Below are 19,965 nucleotides of genomic sequence, written 5' to 3'. Positions count from 1 at the left end.
TACGCAAACATTTAATTATTTTCATAAATAATAAAAATTTCATAGGAATTCAATAATTTACAAATTTTTTATAATTTTCTTTGCAGTAATTCAATTTTATTTTCTTAAATAATTACATTTTTTACAGGGACTTAATTATTTTTAATAAAATTTTTATCAAATTTCTCAAAAAACATCATTATACTTAAGAATTTTATTATAAAATTCGTTGAAAGAATTAAATTATTTAAAAATTTATTGATTAAATTGTTTATGAGAATTCAATTTTAAGAAATGTTTAATTATTAAATAAATCATTTATTTTTTTATTTAAATAATTGAGTTCTAGTAGCATTTTTTAATAAAAATTGATTTAAAAATGAATTTTAGTTTAAATTTTAGATACTTAGTGTGAATTTTTAGAAATAATTGAATTTTTGAAAAGGTTTCAAATTATTGATGTTTTCGAATAATTTTACAATTAAAGAAATTCGTAATTATATGAATGTAATAAAACATTTTTTAAAGTATATCTAATAGTTTTAAGAGTGAAAATTTTGAGAGGTTCAGGGAAAATGTCAAAATTTTGTCTGGAATCAGGGAAAAACAAAAATAAATGTTTGTGGCAACCCTGATTAACAATAAATTATTATAATTTATATAATTATTATCTATATATAATATTATTTTTTTCTCATTCAACTAAATATAGGTATGTATATATTTAAAAAAATTGTTGAAATTTATTATTATTTTTAATTCATTAATTTTTTTATTGATTAACTAGTACTTTTAGAAATTTGTAAAGGTGGTAATTTTTTTTTAATGAATTGAAAGGTCATTGAGTTAAAAATAAATTTTTATTATTTTTTCAAAAATGTAATACGTGGAATAATTTATTATACTATAATTACATTTATTACTTATTATGCTATAAATATAATATTTATAATACCTAATTACTATCTATCATACCAATTTTATGATTTGATTTATCCAGAAAATATAATTTGACATTGAAGTTATTTTTTTTAAATATAAATAACACAGTTGAAAAAGTAATTGATTGTATTTAATTAGATTTAGAATATTATAAAATATTTTATAGTAAAATAAAGTATTAAGTAATTATAATTTAGAAATAATAATAATAATAATAATAATAATAATAATAATAATAATAATAATAATAATAATAATAATAATAATAATAAATACAAAATAGTGAAAAATAATAAACTGAAAATTATATATTAAATATTTTATTTTAAATATCATCTCATCAGTTTGCATGATAAATTATTATGATTCTGTCCAGCTATTGAAAATATATACACAATAATAAGTTACGCGGAGGATTGGGAATATTTTGGATTACACGGAGAGACCGAGATTACTAATTTTTGTATAAAATCACACTAGAATTTACTATTTTCACATTGCAACCACCGGAAATAAGGGGACTTTTTGTATTTTTTACTATTTTCTACACTAAGTCACTAATCCCGACAAATGTTCACCAAATTAGCAAAGTTTCTTACTATTTCGTCCAATAGTTCCAAACAACTGTAGTAAACTCAGAAGTATTGTGTACGTAAAATTACTACAGTCGTTTGTAAATGCAGAAAGAAAGAGTGAAAGAAAAAATACGGATTTTTGTCGCCGGTTTCCCGTCAATTCTTGACTAATGGAGACAAACTGGAAGGATTTTTACATACACAGACACACACACACTTATATATTTGAAGACACACACATGTTTATTTCACTTATATATATAGACGCGGTTAATTAATACACTAATACACAACTGCACGCACGACAACGAATTTCACTGAAAGTATACATCTTTGTTTCCTTATATATTGAATGATGAAAATTTACAGCACTTACGAGAAAGCAATTTACTTTTAACAACTTACTATAAGACATAGTTCTTGGGACAGGAATAAATGCAAAGTTTATTAATTTATAATGGTCAATTTCTGAGATACCGAACGACCTACGTTTCACTTTATATTTAATTATTGTAGATAATATCCAAATTTATTTTACATACGCGAAACATAGTCACTGTCAATGATCGGATGGCGTCGGCTCATTTACGGAGATTGACGAAGTTAGCAACCAATAGAAATGCAGGCGCCATATGACTGCACTCGCTAGCCACACTTGCTCACCAAAAATTACTACAGTGGATCGTAGGTTTTAGTGGAAAATGTTTTCATTTGTCAGATTTTGTCTAATTAAATTAGAGAAAACTATAATCAATTTTTGCTACATTTACAACTCTTACACAAAATATTAAAACTTGCTATTTCAATGTAGCAAATTTATCTATTTCTTTTGTAAATTTATCTAATTCTGTAGCACATTATGCTAAAAGTCCCCTTATTTCCGGTCATTGCAACCATTTTTAGTAATTTTTACGAATGTGGGTCTCTCCGTGTACGTGGCATTTTTTTAAAAGAAGGTTCTTCGTTAATCTTTTTTAGCTCGTGTCAACTGCGACAGAAATAGTCCTTTTAAGTTGTCCAGCCTTCAAAAATAAAAAAAATGATAAAAAAGATTATAATAAAGCGTGAAATATGTTTCTTTGCTTCAATTTGAAAAATTTGACCTTTTTTCTCTTGCGTTATTATTTTGTTTCCTTAATTATCCTTGATTGTTTCAATGAATATAGAATTTTTTTTAATTCTGTATTATCATTTTGCTTTTAATTGTACGGTAAAATTTTAAATAATTTTTAGTAAAGTAAACTAACAAATGATAAAAAATGTTAAATATAATACGAAATTATATGAATTAGGTAAAAGTATAGAGGTAATAAAATAATTAATAAAAATATTAATTAATATTAAAAGAAAAAAAAATATAAATTGAAAGAAATGGAGAAATTGAAATAAATACAAAAATTAAAATGTAAAAGAAATACAGATGAATAGAAATAAAAAATTTAAAAAACTTTTAAAAAATTTCCATCTCGACCGAAGTTTAGTGGGGTGAAAGGTCATATCAACCGGGGTGAAAAGAATTCTCATAATTTTTCCCTGTTTTATAACTTATTCCAAGATGCTGTTTTTCTATGGGTTTATATTTATCGCAGGATTGAATATTATAATTATTACATATCTACAGGATCGGTTTCTCATCTTCTGTGGTTATATAGTTTATATGTTAGTTAAATTATATATATACACATGCATATTCCTTCTGGATTTCCTTTGATCATTTCGAGATCTTCACTTTGTTGTGGTAGCTGTTGGAAGTCTCTTAAAACCGAAGAACTCCGCGGGCATTGGTTTATTTATGATTTCTAAAGACTCCCGCATAGTCACGGCTAAATCTACCCCTTTCAATCTTTCTCTCTCTCTCTCTCTTCATCTTATAGGTCTTCCAAATGTATATTATCCAACATCAAAGTTTCTTTATTTCCCTGGTTCAAATTTATTTTTTGTGGCTTTACCTTTTATTAATTATACCGCGCAACAAAGATTTCTATTGAAAAATTGATTTCTTTAAGATTATATAACTCAATTTCTGATTTTAATATTTTTTTTTCAAACCCAGTTCTGAGGATATTTTTTAAAGTTCAATAAATATTATAATATAAAGTAAACTAATATTTAAATGGTTGAAATATTCCATAACATTATTTTTTAAGATAATTTTTTGTGAGGAATTCAATGGTCATAAATAAAAAGGGAACGATTTTTTTTTTATAAAAATTCGTACATTTTGAAATCCATGCGTTATTTTGTAGAAAATTTGTTTTTGAATACACAAAAAAATTACAATTATTTTAAACAAAAAAAAGTACGTCGGTGAAGTTCACAACGTTTATGATCAACGATTGAAAGAAAAAAATTTTTTTTTTATACGAAAACAATAAAATATTTTGTTTGTGAATTTTTTAAAAAAATTATTAATAAAAAAATTGTGCAAAACATTTTTTTTGTAAAAATTTATAAAAATTTTAATCGAGATTTTAATAGAGAAAAATTTGTCCATGTTTAACATAAGACATAAAATTAATTAATATTTAATGTTTTTTGATAATTATAATTATTAAATAATAACATTAAACAATAAATAAACATTATAATTATTATAACAACAATATTCTACAATAATTTATAAGTACAATTAGTTTTGTTTCAGAATTTTAAATAATTTTTATTGTTTGAAATGAATTTTCCTCTTTTTTATTAAATATATAAAAAGGTGCAAACTTGCGGGAAAATTTCTAAATTTAGGAAAACACTTCCGGATGAAGTGTTAATTATTTTTTACCTGTAAAATTCATGATTTAACAGTACCTGGCGGTTTCTGGCTTGTTCACCTAATGGGTTGTCGTGTAAACGAGTGATCGCCTTGCGTGTCAAATTTGCATGAAGGTGAACGAGTTTCCAGAAAGGGGTGAGTGTGTCTGGTGCCCCTTGAGTACAATTGCGAACCCTTTTGTTTATGCAGTCAACTGATAATTATGTTTATACCACCAGCTTTTTTTCTCTTGCAAATAATCATCAAAAACTAATATGTAGCATAATTTTTTCTTCTATTCAAATTTTAACAAGTCGTAATAGAATTTTAGATCAAGTTACCGTTATTGCCGAGGGGGTGGATAATAATTTATAAATTATTATAATTGTTTAAAAAAACATAGTTCCATTTGTGTAATAATAATAAATATTTTCGTTTGTGTCAAATAATGTTAATTATTTTAATTATTTAATTAAATTATTAAGTAGTTTGAAAAAATGTCTTGTAAGAATTGCAAAAAAATATTAAAAGATTCAAAGAAAGTGAGAAAAATTATCGGTTATTTTCATTTATTATGAAAAGTTTATTTAAATAATTATTCCGATCGAAATGAGTTGGTATGGATTTCTCATAAATAAACTTTATGAGAAATCTTTTTAACCAATAAAATAAGATATTAGGTAAATATTTTTGATATGGGAATTAAATTCATAATATGTATAGAAGTAAAGGATTAGAAATTTCCGTTTGGAATTTTCGAATTTAAATTTAATACGATAGGGATTATATTAGAAAATTATAATAATTTTTTTTGTGCATATGTTTTGGGGAAAGTTTTGACATTGAGTGTACTGCTTATAATATACAAGGCTACTGTATATTCTCAAACTGACTGTGCATTAAGTAACGATAAATGTCATAGGCGTCGCAGTACTTGCACTTTTTCTTCACACTCTATAAATTCTTAAGTTTTCTATGGATAGGAATACACACGAAAGTTCCAAGTTTCATCCCTTAGCCCATAAAATATTTACTGCTGATTTCCCCATTTTTCTTTCAAAAGGAAAGAGAGAGAAGGAAAGAGAGTAGGGTTCCGATAAGAGGATTTTCAACGAAGAAGAAAGGCACTGGAGTTTGGTAGAGATCAATATATAAACTTTTCAAAGATTCGCTTTTAATTCTTGCTTGAAATAAAGTTATTTCATATTTCACAGAAAAAACTTACTTTTGTTTAATTTTTTTTTTTTTTGAAAATATTTAAATTTTAATTCTTGAATACCTATAAATATGTCTTTTATTAGTATTAATTATATTTTAATTAATTTTGGTAATTATGTATTTTTAACTCCACTGAAAAAAAATTATTTGATTCAAATAACCGATTACTTTGTTATTATCAAATAAATATATTTACTTGAATTGAATTCAGGGTGGCCACATGTCAGTAAAGTTAGTAAAGTCAGGGAAATGTCAGGGAAAAAAATATTTTGTCAGTAAAGTCAGGGAAATGTCAGGAAAAAAATTTTTGTCAGGGAAATTCGTTGTTATGTCAGTAAATTGTCAGGGAAATTGATAAAGTCAATCTTGCGGCCACCCTGTGAATATAATTTTTAATTAAATTAAATAAATTGTAACAAATAAATTGTATTTGAATCAATATTTTCAGTAATCGCGCGCTACTCAATTTATTATTATAGACAAATGATAAAAATTATTTATTTTTAAATAATAATAACTTTTTTTAATCATTTGTAAGTTCAAAGATAAAAAAATTTACTCATATTAACTAAATAATTATTATTTATTCTTTACATTTAACAATAAAATTCTTCGCTAGAATTCAATTATTTTCAAAAATTTTAATGATCCTAAAGTTCTGAAAACGAAATTTATTTATTTCTTTATCAAATTAAAATAATAAATTCCTCGAAAGAATTCAATTATTTTTAAAAATTGTAATAAAATTCTTCGTAAGGATTCAATTGTTTTTACTACTATATTAAAATTTTCTCGAAAGAATTTAATTATTTAAAAAAATTTCAATTTTTTCAAAGATTGGAGAATTTTATTATTTTTAAATATTTAAATAATATTTGTTTATTAATAATATTTATTGTTGCTTTCTAATAATAAATTTTTTCTTGTTGCAGGTGAGCTTTCCTTTTTTCCATATATACAATAAAATACACTATTAATGTGAGTACAAAAAATAATATATTTAACAACAAATAATGGTTAAAAATTTTAATTTTAATTCGTAATTTAAATTATAATTACAAAATTAAAGTTTAAATTCAAATAAATTTTAATTATACAGAATTTAAGTTTAAACAATTTTATTAATAAATTAAATTTAGAAAAAAAGAGGAAAAAATTTAGAAAAAATTTACAGAATTTACAACACTGAGAAAACTGGATAGTCAAACTTAGAGGGTTAGGTTTTGAGTGTAAAGCCTGATTCTCTGGATAGTTAACTTTTCCCTCCGAGTGAGTCAAATTAATCATCGGAGTGTCTATTTATTCCTCCGAGATTGTTACGAAAAACTTAACCTCAAATATAGTCTGTTTGTCCCTCCAGATAGTTAGTTGAATACTCCAGTTTTCTCCGTGAATAGTTTTAATTCAGATAAATGATATATTATACAGAATTTAAAAGTTTAAATTCAGATGAATTATAGAATTTAGATAAATTATAACAGTGTTGTGAGCGGAATTTTTAATTAAAAAAAAACTGAAAAAGTTCTTAGCTAATGTCTCAGATATACGCATATTTTCACTCTTATAATATAGTTTGTGCGTGGTAATTATAATTATATTATTTAACACATATTTTTATCTCTTTTATCGAAAAAAAATTCTTGAAATGCAAGAATGGCACACATGTGGTTAATTCTGGGCGGCTTTATAATTACGTGAGCACGCAAAGTCTAAAGAATAAGTGTCTTGGGCCTCTGCTATAGTAGGCGGCCGAGGTTTAGTTCGCTGAACTAATATAAAAAAATAAAATTCCACTCTAACACCCACAATATTTTTTTTCTCTCAAGTTGAAAGCATTTAAAATTTACACCCTGATTTAATTTCAATCTAATTTTTAATTACAATTTTTCGAAAAAAGAGAAAATTCCTTAGAACTTATTTTTAATTATTATTTAATTTTTTCTATAAATACCTATATAAAAATGCAAATTATCTTTTTTATTATAAATATATTTATTTTTGTTACTTTTGTTTTTGCTATCATTGGTATTATTATTGTTTTTTCTATTATTTTGTGAAAAAAGGTCCGAATATGGTTATTTTGGTTTTAGACTTTTTTACTTAAAAATAATTAAAAAACAGGTTTTATTTGCTTATTCAATGCATACTGAAATGTCTATTTGTATAAAAGTACTTAAAAGTAAATAACATTAATACTTGAGCTAAAATTAAATACAAAGTTAGTATGCATTGTTATTATTTATATTTTATTAATTACATTAATTATTATAATAATTTTAATAAAATAAATGAAAACACACTTATTTTTCTTCTCTTCATTTTAAATTGACAAATTTGATGTTTTTTCATAGAAGAAAAATTTTTATTTATAATCCAGTTTCTTTTTAATGATGAAAAATTAGGAACCTTGACATTTTATTAACACGACATTGTTTTTTTAAGTGCACAAGAAAAAAGTTTGTATAGATACCTTTTTTCAAGGTTGAAAGAATAGTTATTTTTTATACACATTAATTTGCTCTCTAACCACAGGAATTCGCGTAGGTTTTGGTTTGTTAATCACACACAATTTATGTTTTATAGATATCATAATACATACTTTATAAATATAGTGACAAATAACCGTTACGAAAATTAAATTCCATAATCGTTTGAAATTTGATTTTAATCAGGGAGAGAAAAGATATCACTTTATTATACATTTCACACTAAATCCCCCTTCTTATAAAAAAGAAGAAATTGATTTTTATTTATTTTTTTTTTTGACGAGAAAGACAAGTTGAATTCTTTTTTATCTCGATAATAAATTTCGAAATGATTGTATTATAATACTACTTTTATTATTTAGAAATTTGGAATATAATTTTAGGTTGATTTTGTTTTCATCTTTGAATAGAAAGTTGTCTGTTCTTGTTTAATTATTAATATAAAGTATGAAAATAAAATTAATTACAATAAGAAACTGAGAGAAAATTAATAATTTAATATAAAATTTTATTTATCATCTGGTAACAATTATGGTTAATGAAAATAATAATTATATTATTAATGTTATGTTTAGGATTCGAATCCCGATTGATACAGTTTTTTCGTTTTTATTTATTAAGCATCTACACTGATCACTGAAAAAAAATATTTATTTGGATCAAATAATTTTTAAGTCAATTAAATGGTTCAAAATTCATAATTTGTCTCAAATACTGAAATTATTGGTTCAAATACTATTTATTTGACTTAAACAAAAATTATGTGATTCAAGTATATAAATATTCAGGGTTGCCACAAGTCAGGGAATTCAGGGAAAAGTCAGGGAAATTAGAATTGGTCAGGGAAGTCAGGGATTTTTATTAACCCATTAACGCCCAAATGTACAATTTTTTGGACCAAAGTTTGACACAATATTTTAACATAAAAACTTAACAGAAAAAATTCCGCAATAGTAATTTCTTTTTGGCCAAAAACCACTCTTTCGAATGACGTTCAAAAAAATTTTATAAATTTATAAATAAACAAATTACATATGTTTTTAAAAAAAAACATGAAATTTTTAGGTTTTATTTTTAGTTTTTCGAATTTTAGTACAGGTATTAGTATTGGAACACATCTAAAAGTCCTAAATAACGCGTCAAAAATATATTCCCTATCAGATAGGGGTATTCCGAAAAAAAAATTTTAAAATGGCGGATACAAAATGGCGTCTAAAGTGAATTTTTATTTACAATATCGTAGCCATGTGAACAAAATCGCAAAACTTGATAGATTTCTTTAAAATTTAACAGCTAAGTGTTTTTGATGTCCCTGATCACGAAAACAAAGTCAGAGTTTAAAAATTCAAAATGGCGGATCCAACATGGCGGACGAAATTTTTAGAAAATCTGTGGATTCGCTTGAAATTTGTTACTCGGGAGGATTTCAGGGTCACTGATTACGAATCCAAAGTCAGATTTTGAAAATTCAAAATGGCGGATCCAATATGGCGGATAAAATTCAATAGGCCGAGTAATTGTTAAAAACTAATTGGATTCAGTTGAAAATTGTTACTCGGGGGCTTCCAGGGTCGCTGATTACGAATCCAAAGTCAGATTTAGAAAATTCAAAATGGCGGATCCAATATGGCGGATAAAATTCAATAGGCCGAGTAATTGTTAAAAACTAATTGGATTCAGTTGAAAATTGTTACTCAGGGGTTTTCGGGGTCGCTGATTACGAATTCAAAGTCAGATTTAGAAAATTCAAAATGGCGGATCCAACATGGTAGATGGATTTTGAATTCGTAATCAGCGACCCTGAAAACTCCTGAGTAACAATTTTCAAGTGAATCCAATTAGTCTTTATAATTTTATTCGGCCTATTGAATTTCATCCGCCATATTGGATCCGACATTTTCAATTTTCAAAATCTGATTTTGGATTTGTAATCAGGGACCCTGAAAACTCCCAAGTAACAGTTTTCAGTCAAATCCAATCAATTTTTAATTAAGTCATCTGCCATATTGGATCCGCCATTTTGAATTTTCTAAATCTGACTTTGAATTCGTAATCGGCGACCCTGAAAACCCCCGAGTAACAATTTTCAAGTGAATCCAAATAGTTTTAAACAATTTTATTCGCCGTTTTGAATTTCATCCACCATATTGGATTCGCCATTTTGAATTTTCAAAATCTGACTTTGGATTCGTAATCAGCGACCCTGAAAGCCTCCCGAGTAACAAATTTCAAGTGAATCCACAGATTTTCAAAAAATTTCTTCCGCCATGTTGGATCGGACATTTTGAATTTTTAAACTCTGACTTTGTTTTTGTGATCAGGGACATCAAAATCGCTTAGTTGTCAAATTTTAAAGAAATCTATCAAGTTTTGCGATTTTGTTCACATGGCTACGATATTGTAAATAAATATTCACTTTAGACGCCATTTTGTGTACGCCATTTTGAAATTTTTTTTTCGGTATACCCCTATCTGATAGGGAATATATTTTTGACGCGTTATTTAGGACTTTTAGATGTGTTCCAATACGAATACCTGTACTAAAATTCGAAAAACTAAAAATAAAACCTAATAATTTCATGTTTTTTTTTAAAAAACATGTAATTTGTTTATTTATAAATTCACAAGAAATTAATTATTTTCATAAATAATACCTAATATTTTTCTCCAGAATTCAATTCTTTAAAAAAAATTTTAATAAAATTCGTTGCAAAAATTTAATTATTTTCATAAATAACAAAACTTATCGCAGAATTTTAATTATTTTTTATACAATTCTGGGGAAATTTTCTAATAAAAATTGATTAAAAAATGAATTTCAGTTAAAATTTTGAATTATAATTGAATATTAAAAGCACTATAGCGTGAATTTTTAGAAATAATTGAATTTTGAAAAGGGTTAAAATTAAAATCTTTGAAAATTTGAATTTATATAGTTACAATATTCTTATGATATAAAGTAATGATTTTATCACTCTGTCATCTTAAATTTTTATACAAAACATAAGGAAATTGATCTCTCCGAGTCGAAGAGTCGGAGTGGTCTATTTCTTCATGTTTTATAATAATAATCTCATAAGTTATTGAATTTTTTGTGGCAACCCTGATATTTAATTGATAACAGTCAAGTAATCTATTAAATTTGATTCAAATTAATTTTTTTTAGTGTATATAAATATATATTGTTATTAATATTTATACGATTAATTATTTACAAGTAGTAATTTAAACCTCGACTGTTAACTTGAATTAAAAAATCGAATTAAAATGTGTGAGAAAAAGCTCATTCGGAAATTCCATGTGCACATTTTTCTGGACATTAAATTTTCGCTTGTTCCTTTTTTTCCAATGAAAAAAAAAAACTTGAGAGAGAGGTAAAAAAAGTAAAGCAATGAGAATTTTGTATAGTATAAAATGTGTGCGAGGCTGTATCATCGACTTGGAGATTTTGTGCGCTTCGACAAACGGGAAAACCGAGTTTCTCTCTCTTTCCCTCTCACTCTCTGAATACAAAGGGATGGTTTTCGTCGGGACGCCAAGGGCGGGCGTCCCGACGGCGCAGAACCAACGCGATTCCGATGGAGGAGTGGAGCAGGCAGGAGAGCCTCTCCTCATTTCTCGTTGACGCACACAGTACCCCCTAACGATTCCGTAGTGCTTCTCATTCACTAAGTCTCTCATCGTGAAAAGCTGTGTGTGCTGCTGCTACTGCTGCCTGTTCTATATACATTTGCGTAATATATATATATACACACACATTAACATACAATTCTATTTTTCTCATATACATATCCCTGTTCTCTTTTTGCATCAGCACACACTTATGCACATGCACCACCACTCAACCATATACTTGAGAAAAAAGAAAGAAATAATAATAGACCTCTTTATCTCTCAATTTTTCTCCTCGTGGAAAATTAATTTCTACTGAGGGGGAAATTTTTTTCAAAAAAAAGAAAAAAATACCACAATATAAAAATAGTAGAAGTAGTTTGAAATAATGTGGAAAATGTGAACAATTTTTGGACCTAAAGTGCTAGATATTTAGTGTGTATATATAACTGTACTCATGGTGGGCGCAGTGGAGTAAAATGATTATACGCATGTTTTGTATAATTTTTTACTTTTTGGAGAAAAGTTTCAGTGGATTAAAATAAGATGCAATGGTTGTACTTTCTTGTGGGATAATAGTAAAAAAATATCTGCTTCTAGGTTTCTTCTTTCCGCAAGAATAATCAAGCTAAAAATTGGCATTTTTTAATTAAAATTAATTTGAACCTTTTTAAAATTTTTTTTAAAATTAATTTGACCTTTTTAAAAAAAGGTCAAATTAAAATTTAAAATCCTTTTGGTATAACCGTAAGGAGTTTAATTTTCTACATTTTGAACATTTTAAAGTTATATTTGAATAAAAATTATAATTTTCTGTCAATAATATATTATTTAAGTAACATAACCTAAAATTTAACAAATGTTTCTTATTGACAGAAAATTGTAATTTATATTGGGTCAAAATAAGTGAAACCGGCCACTTGAAAAATTTTTATCTCCAATTTTCAAGTTATCTATGATTTTTAGTAGATATATGAGTACACTTTTTCCCCCTAAAATATTTTTCAAAAAAAAATTTTATTTTTGAAGTAATTAGGTATTGAAGTTTCAGGTCATTTTATTTTCATTTTATTATTACTTTGAAACAAATAAAGATAATTAAGTAATTTTTTTTTTAAATTAAAGCTTAAAGTCTATACTTTAAAGATGAAATAAAGCGATTGCTAAAAAATGAAAATTTATAATTGTTATTAACAATTCTTTTAAACAATTGCAAATTGAAGAATGTTCTCAATGTTTTTAAAAGATTAAATTACGATATATTGATGCGCAAAACTATAAGGATTCATTTAAAAAAAAGAAAAATGAGTAACTTCCAATATTATAGAAATTATGTAAATTTTGCTGACAAAATGCAAGCAAAAATTGACTCAAGTTCCTGGAAAAAGATAAAATTGCAAACGAATAAATAAGATCTTCACAGGAAAAAAAAGTCTGACTCCGTTTACACCTTAAATTCAGCCCATGTATTTCACATAAGTCTGTCCTTGTTTAACGGGGCTGACTCCGTTTACATCTTAAATTCAGCCTCAAAAATAGGCTGAAAGTAAAACTTTTTTTTTAATGTGTTCTTTTGTTTTGTTAGAAACTTCACGCTTTCAAGCGGATTTTTAAGATTAAAAATCGATTTTGGCCTGCATTTTGTCAGAAAAATCTACACAATTTCTATAATATTGGAGGTTACTCATTTTTCTTTTTTTTTAATGAATCCTTATAGTTTTGCGCATCAATATATCGTAATTTAATCTTTCAAAAACATTGAGAACATTCTTCAATTTGCAATTGTTTAAAAGAATTGTTAATAACAATTATAAATTTTCATTTTTTAGCAATCGCTTCATTTCATCTTTAAAGTATAGACTTTAAGCTTTAATTTAAAAAAAAAATTACTTAATTATCTTTATTTGTTTCAAAGTAATAATAAAATGAAAATAAAATGACCTAAAACTTCAATACCTGATTACTTCAAAAATAAAATTTTTTTTTGAAAAATATTTTAGGGGGAAAAAGTGTACTCATATATCTACTAAAAATCATAGATAACTTGAAAATTGGAGATAAAAATTTTTCAAGTGGCCGGTTTCACTTATTTTGACCCTATTCAAATGCAACTTTCAATCGTTTTAAATATTCAAAATTAAATTCTTCGCCTTTCCACCAAGACGAATTAAAAATTTAATTTGTGTTTTTTTTTAAATTACAAAATTATGACATTGGACTAACTTTTGATTTGACTGTCCGTCAGCTTCTTCCTTAAGACTGTTTTTATGTCTCTAAAGTTCTGAACGTTCGAAATTTATTTACTTCTTGTTCAAATTATAATTTTATAACATCAGTATTGCGTCACGTATTAAAAAAGAAATTGAAAAAGAAAATAATATGTAAAGTAACGTTTACTATTTACAAAGTAAAACTTGAACTGAAACGGACTACTGCGCATTTCTGCTTTGAAAATTGCTTTCTATTTTACTATTTTCAATGTAAGTTTTGTACTCTTTCAGCTGCATTTTACTAATTTGCACAAAAGTGTACTTTGAATGTGGCAACTTTCACTCTGAAAATAGTTAAAGTTGCAGAACAGAAATTCCCAAACGTTCCTGACAGTTTAGGGTTTACTATGGAAGCAAAAATAGTTACTTTATTCGTCTTTTCCGTGTAGAATTAGAATAAACTAAACATGTTTCTAAATAAAAGCGTTGCATTTTATTTTAATACCCTAACTTGTATCAAATTACAACAATACCAATATTCGAATCATTTGCAATTTAATGCAAATTTTGGTATCCAAACCGATATTCGTATCAAATCATAATTTGAGATCTACATTTTGGTATCAATTTGGTCAAATTTGGTATCAACTTGATACAATTTGGTAGTTATTTGATATCCCATTTGTGCGATCAATTTGATATAGACTTTTGGTATCAATTTCATCTAATTTGTACCCAAAGAAATTATAATCTTCATTTTAGCGGATTCTTCTCGCACAGTGTTTCTAAGGATATCAATTATATATATATTTTGTTTCAATTTGATATCCTTAGAAACACTGTGCTAAGTTCAAGCTTTCATTTAGTATAAATTTCAAATTTTTCTAAACACTTTTCTAGAAGTTGCAGTTCAGCAAAGTTGGACAATAAAAATTTACTGAAAAAGAAAATTACACCTATCTTTATCACTTCAAATCTACGATTCTATTTATCAAAAAGTCTTGAACATAGCATCATTTAATGGAAAATTTTACCATCTTTTCAAAACTGCCTTAAACAACTTTCTACGTTAATATTTAACCAAGTTATCAACATTTAAAGAATCTCATGTTTTTAACGCGACACTTTTGCAAAGTAGTCTCTCAATTTTGACCGGTAGTCCTAGTAATTTAGAGTTGCAGATCTCGGATGATATTTCGTAAAAGAGTTTTAAAATCTTGTAGTAAATTATCCAGTAATATGTGTACAATTTTGATTAAGTAATAAAAATTATAATCGGAATTAATGTAATGCTGTTGTGGCTACTCTACTATCTTTGGTATGATGTAAAGTAGTTTTAGAGTGAACCCTAAACAACGTTGGAATAGTTTCGCAAATTTTATCGTTGATCCTCAAGTCTGGACTGCTAGGAATCAGTACAAAGTTTCAATATACTATTCTTGAAATCAATTATTCACTTTAAAATTACTATAGTGTTTAACAAAATTTTTGAAGTTTTGATGTTTCTGCGTGTTGCAATTTCATACTTTCAAGATATCAGAGTTTAAAGATTAATACTTTTGTTTTAAGAGGATAATAATGGAAATTTTTTTCGTAATATGAAATTATACTTTCTTCTGGGTGTGGTATCAATTTGATCCAAATTAGTAACAATTTGATAAGAGAAATTGTTTTAAAATTTTTTTTAAAATTTGATACCAAAAAACAATAAACTATATTAATAAAATAAAAAAATACATTGAATTCATGGTTACAAACATTACAAGGTTTTTCCGACTCATTTCATTTTGGTATCCTCTTACCCGTTTAGACACTAATTGTTTCTGTTGATTTATTTTTTACTGTTGTTTTTTCCCTATGAGGGTGAATTTTTTCGTTGTTCTTAACGACTTGACTGATGGTTAAGCCTCTTTAGCTGTGTACTTAGGTCTATTTTGATGTTTCTGTTATGTTTAAAACTGTTTTCTTTTTTGGGTACATTGTATTGCTTCTGTTGGTATTCAAAAATACTATTCTTTAGGTTCTGTTCAAAATCATCTTTCTTCTTACTAAATCAGTTTTGCTGCCTTTTTGCTGTTTAAAATCCTTTTAATTTTTTTAGGGATATCAAATTGAGACAAAAAACGTATCGCAACAATTGTGATAATTTTTTTTTGTCTCGATTTGATATCGTTAGAAAAACTGTGTTTCTGCTCCTGCAATGTAAAAAGAAAAGTAATATTTCAGTACCAATTTTGGTACTAAATCGTAATTTGGTTCTATTTTAATACCGAAATCAGCTCTAATTTAGAACTTTCTTTTTACAATGTGATCTTTGTGTTGTTTTCTTTATTTTTCCAGTTTCTTGTTGCAACTATTTTTCATTATTTTTATTCCATTTTATAGTTTTTGCCTTTGTGATCGAGATCATTTCTGTTTCTATAAAGATAGATTCTTTATCTTTAGTTTAAATTTTCTTCGTCTTTTTCCATATTGCTTCTAGTATTCTTATTCTGCTTAAACCCTATTCATTTAATTTCTTCTGCTTGAATGCTACAAATTTTAAAAGTTTATCTACATTCATTTTCGGATTTTTTCGTTGGTGTTTGGTTTTGTTTGGTACAAAACCTCTTTTTCTGTTTGAACCCTTTTTTATTTCGAAATATGCTTTTTTTCGTTAATCTTCTTTTTCTTTTTTGTTGTTAATTCCATTTCTGAGTCATTCCTTTTGTTTTCTTTTGTTGTAGCCCTTAACTCTAGTTGCTCTTTCTAAATTACTTTAGTTTTTGTTGCTCCTCTTTTTCTTCTTCTTATTAATACAATGTCGAAATTTTTGTCTTTCTTGTTCTGATCAAATTTTTTTAACTAATTTGTTTCACAGTTTTCTTGAGAGTATTAAATTGATTCCAAAGTGGATCAAATTGGTACCAAAAATTAGGATCAATTTATGATTTTATACACAATTTCGGTATCAATTCGTTGCAATTCCATACTTTCAAGCTTATATTGTTTGTTTAAATACTTCAAAATTTTTAATATTCATTTAAACTAGTTTGAATTCTGTTTGGATCATTCTGATTATTACTACAGAAATAATATTTGTTTTCATTGTACTACTATTTGGTTATAGTTTTTGTTGTTTAAATTCAATTAATTGCTAAAAAAAGGTATTGCTATTTATTTGTTGTTTTTGTTCTTTTTGAATTCGTTCTAATTGTTTCTGTTCTGATTGAATACTTTTCGTATAATACTCCTTTGAGCTGTATTTTTGTTGCTCTTCTTTTTCTTTTTGATATCATTTATGTTCCTAATGTTTTTATGTTTCCTTATGTTTATGTTTATTTATATTTTGGTTAAATTCTTTCCATTATTCTTGTTCTGTTTAAATACTACAGATTTTTAAAGTCTGTTTACATTTCTTTTGAACTCTCTGATACATTTCTGCTGTTTCTGTTTGGTACAAATCCTCTTCTTTCTGTTTGAATTCTTCTTGTTCTGTCTGTACTTTAATTTTTTGTTTTTTTAACTTCTTTTTTTACTTCTTTTAATACTATTTCCTAATCTATCCTATTAATCTTGATCTAAGTAAAATCTTTTTATTACTGTTTGTCTTATTTAAATATTTCTGATTTTTTAATTTTCTGTTAATTCGCTTCAACTATTTCTGTTTGTTACGAATTCTTTTTTTTTTTGTTTAAATTCCTACTGCTGCCTAGATTTCAGTTCTTCTTTTTCTCGTTAATCTTATTTGCATAGCCCTTCAATTATTATTGCTCTAATAAGTATTATTGTAAACATTATAAAGTTAAAAATGTTCTACTTCCACTAATTCCTTTTTTTTCTTGATGCATTTAAATATTTCTGATCTTTAAAGTTCGTGACTTTTCCTTTGAACTCTGGTTTCTTCATTTCTGTCTGGAATAAGTTCCTTTTTCTGTTTGGTATAAATAATTCCTTCTTCTGTTCGGTATATATTTGATTTAATTTCTTTTCTATATCAAAATTTTTCTTGGTTGTTCTCTAAATCGACTTTTCTTTCTAATCCTTCCTTTTTGATTCTCTTCTACAATCAGTATTGTTTCTGCTTTTAAATATTTTGTTTACCTCATCATTTAAATTCTTAACTCGGTTCTTCGTTCCTAATTCTTTTTGCTCTTTCTGTTAATTTAGTTCCTCTTTTACTTATTCTAAGTTTTCCGAAAAGCTTTCTTCAAATGTTTCATATTTTTTTATAATTTTTAGTTTTAAAAACAGTTCAGTTATTGCTGCTTTAAATTTTCATAAATTTTTCCGTTTTTCTTTCTTTTTTTCTGTATTCTCTTTTCTCTCCAATGCTCTTTGAGTCTCTTTCTCTTCCTCTGGAGACGTGAAAATGGCGTCAAGAGGCGCTTTAGTTCACCATGTAATTTTGTGACCATGAGATAGAGTAGTGTATGTGTGTTTCTATTTCATCTCCTCCTCTCTCTCTCGAAAAAGCCGTGACATTGCAAGAGAGGCGGCTCGTGACAAAAATGGAGCATCGTCGGCGAGCGAAAATTCACTGGCGAATCTCGCGTCGACGCGATGCTTTGTTCATGATACATATACATATATATATACACACTAATATTGGTGACCGTTTGTAAATATATATATAGGTATACACCAGTTTGATTTAGTTTAGTTCAATGAAGTCTCAGGGATTGTGCGCATTAAGAGGATGAGCTCCTTGACGAAGATTGTTTAACGGTGAGTTGTGTTTGAAAAGAATAGGGAAAGAAAATGCTTTCTTCCGGTAACATGTGCGGTGTAATTAACAATATGACAAAGCGGCTTTATTCTCCAGCTGCAAAATGTTGTACACACATTTTACTATTTATATTATACATCTTGTGTGTTTCCATTTAGAGAAAAAAAATATTTTCATATGCAAATGTAAATTTCAAAGGGTCTTAATTGTTACCCGTACAAGTTATGAAAAGAAAAAAATTTTCATTTTCTCCCATTTTTATTTTTCTAAAAGGAAAAATTATTTTATTTAATTCTTATAATTTTTCTTTATTCCATTATTTTAACGCACTTTTATTTTGTTTTTAATTATTTATCCACTTGTTGTTGTTTCTAATTATTTTTACACTTGTTTTCATTTTGTATATTTATTTTGAAAATGTTCATTTGCGCGGAGAGTATATAAAATAATTAATAAACTGAAACAATAGAGGATGAAGAGAACTTGTTATATTATTCAATTTGTAATATTGTACGCGCGCATTTGAAGAGTCAGAATTGTTGACTGAAGAAATAAGAGTAATGAGATTATTAACAAGTAAGTACACACTCGAGATTTAAGTGATATTTTGAGTACTACTCTTGTTTCCTACTTGTTTCGGGATATTTAATTATCGAATTAATATTTTCACTGCACACTTAATTTTCTGCTGTTGATGATGACGACGACGACGACGATGGTACAAATTATTTCGCAGAAGTAAATGATTATTTTAACAATTTCATTCCGTTATTTACACGTTAATTATATATGATATTGTCTAATTTTTATTATGCATTTTTAATTAAAATCAATTTCATGTTCAAAGGGCTAATTGTTACCAATTTTCCATTTCAATGTTTTATTAACAACATGGATTTGGGAAATTTGCCGGGTTGTAATCTCATAAATTAATCTCAATTCGTGTGTAAAATTTTGAATTTAGCTGCATAATATTTTCGCATTAAATAATTAATTTGTACTCTGTTTATTATTATTTACTTATTTCATTATAATTTACCTACTACTTTATTGTTCATTTATTTTATTATTTACGGTTTTATAATAAATAGTATAAATAGTAAATAATAATAACTTATTTTCAATTCTAATGGTAGAATATATACCACTATATAATGAAAATAATAATTTTAATTTATGTAATTTAAAATTTAAGAGAATTTAAAAAATGTTGTTCTAGTTTTAAAAAAAGAAATGTTTCAATTAAAAAAATCCTTGATAGTTAAAGTAGAACTTGGTGATTGGAACGCAAAGTAGAATATTATTGAAGTAGAAGGTTGAGTGCTTAGAAAATTATTTCTACATGACATATAAGCATGTGTATAAAATAATAATCATATATGTGACTGTCCAGACCTGCTTTTGTCGCCTATTAATGATGAGAGAAGTCTTGGGGTTCAAGAAAAAGTCACGTGGGTTGAACCAAACTCTAATTAGCGTATAATTATTT

At 26.1% G+C, this 19,965-nt stretch overlaps 1 protein-coding gene across 3 annotated transcripts in view; it reads left to right on the top strand.

Moving 5' to 3' along the window:
• LOC122513089 (IQ motif and SEC7 domain-containing protein 1-like) overlaps positions 1-19,965 on the top strand; it is a 160,791-nt gene that overhangs the window by 15,638 nt on the left and 125,188 nt on the right. For 2 of the 3 annotated variants that reach the window (XM_043629329.1, XM_043629337.1), the window contains exon 2: positions 12,604-12,609. The exons of the other annotated variant lie outside the window; for it this stretch is intronic. In XM_043629329.1, coding sequence (XP_043485264.1) covers positions 12,604-12,609 — 6 coding nt within the window. The remainder of the gene's footprint in view (positions 1-12,603; positions 12,610-19,965) is intronic. 3 annotated transcript variants of the gene reach the window in all.

The sequence above is a fragment of the Leptopilina heterotoma genome, unplaced genomic scaffold (assembly GCF_015476425.1).
Source record: "Leptopilina heterotoma isolate Lh14 unplaced genomic scaffold, ASM1547642v1 Lhet_134, whole genome shotgun sequence".
Classification (NCBI taxonomy): domain Eukaryota; kingdom Metazoa; phylum Arthropoda; class Insecta; order Hymenoptera; family Figitidae; genus Leptopilina; species Leptopilina heterotoma.
This window is presented reverse-complemented; position numbering and strand designations above follow the sequence as displayed.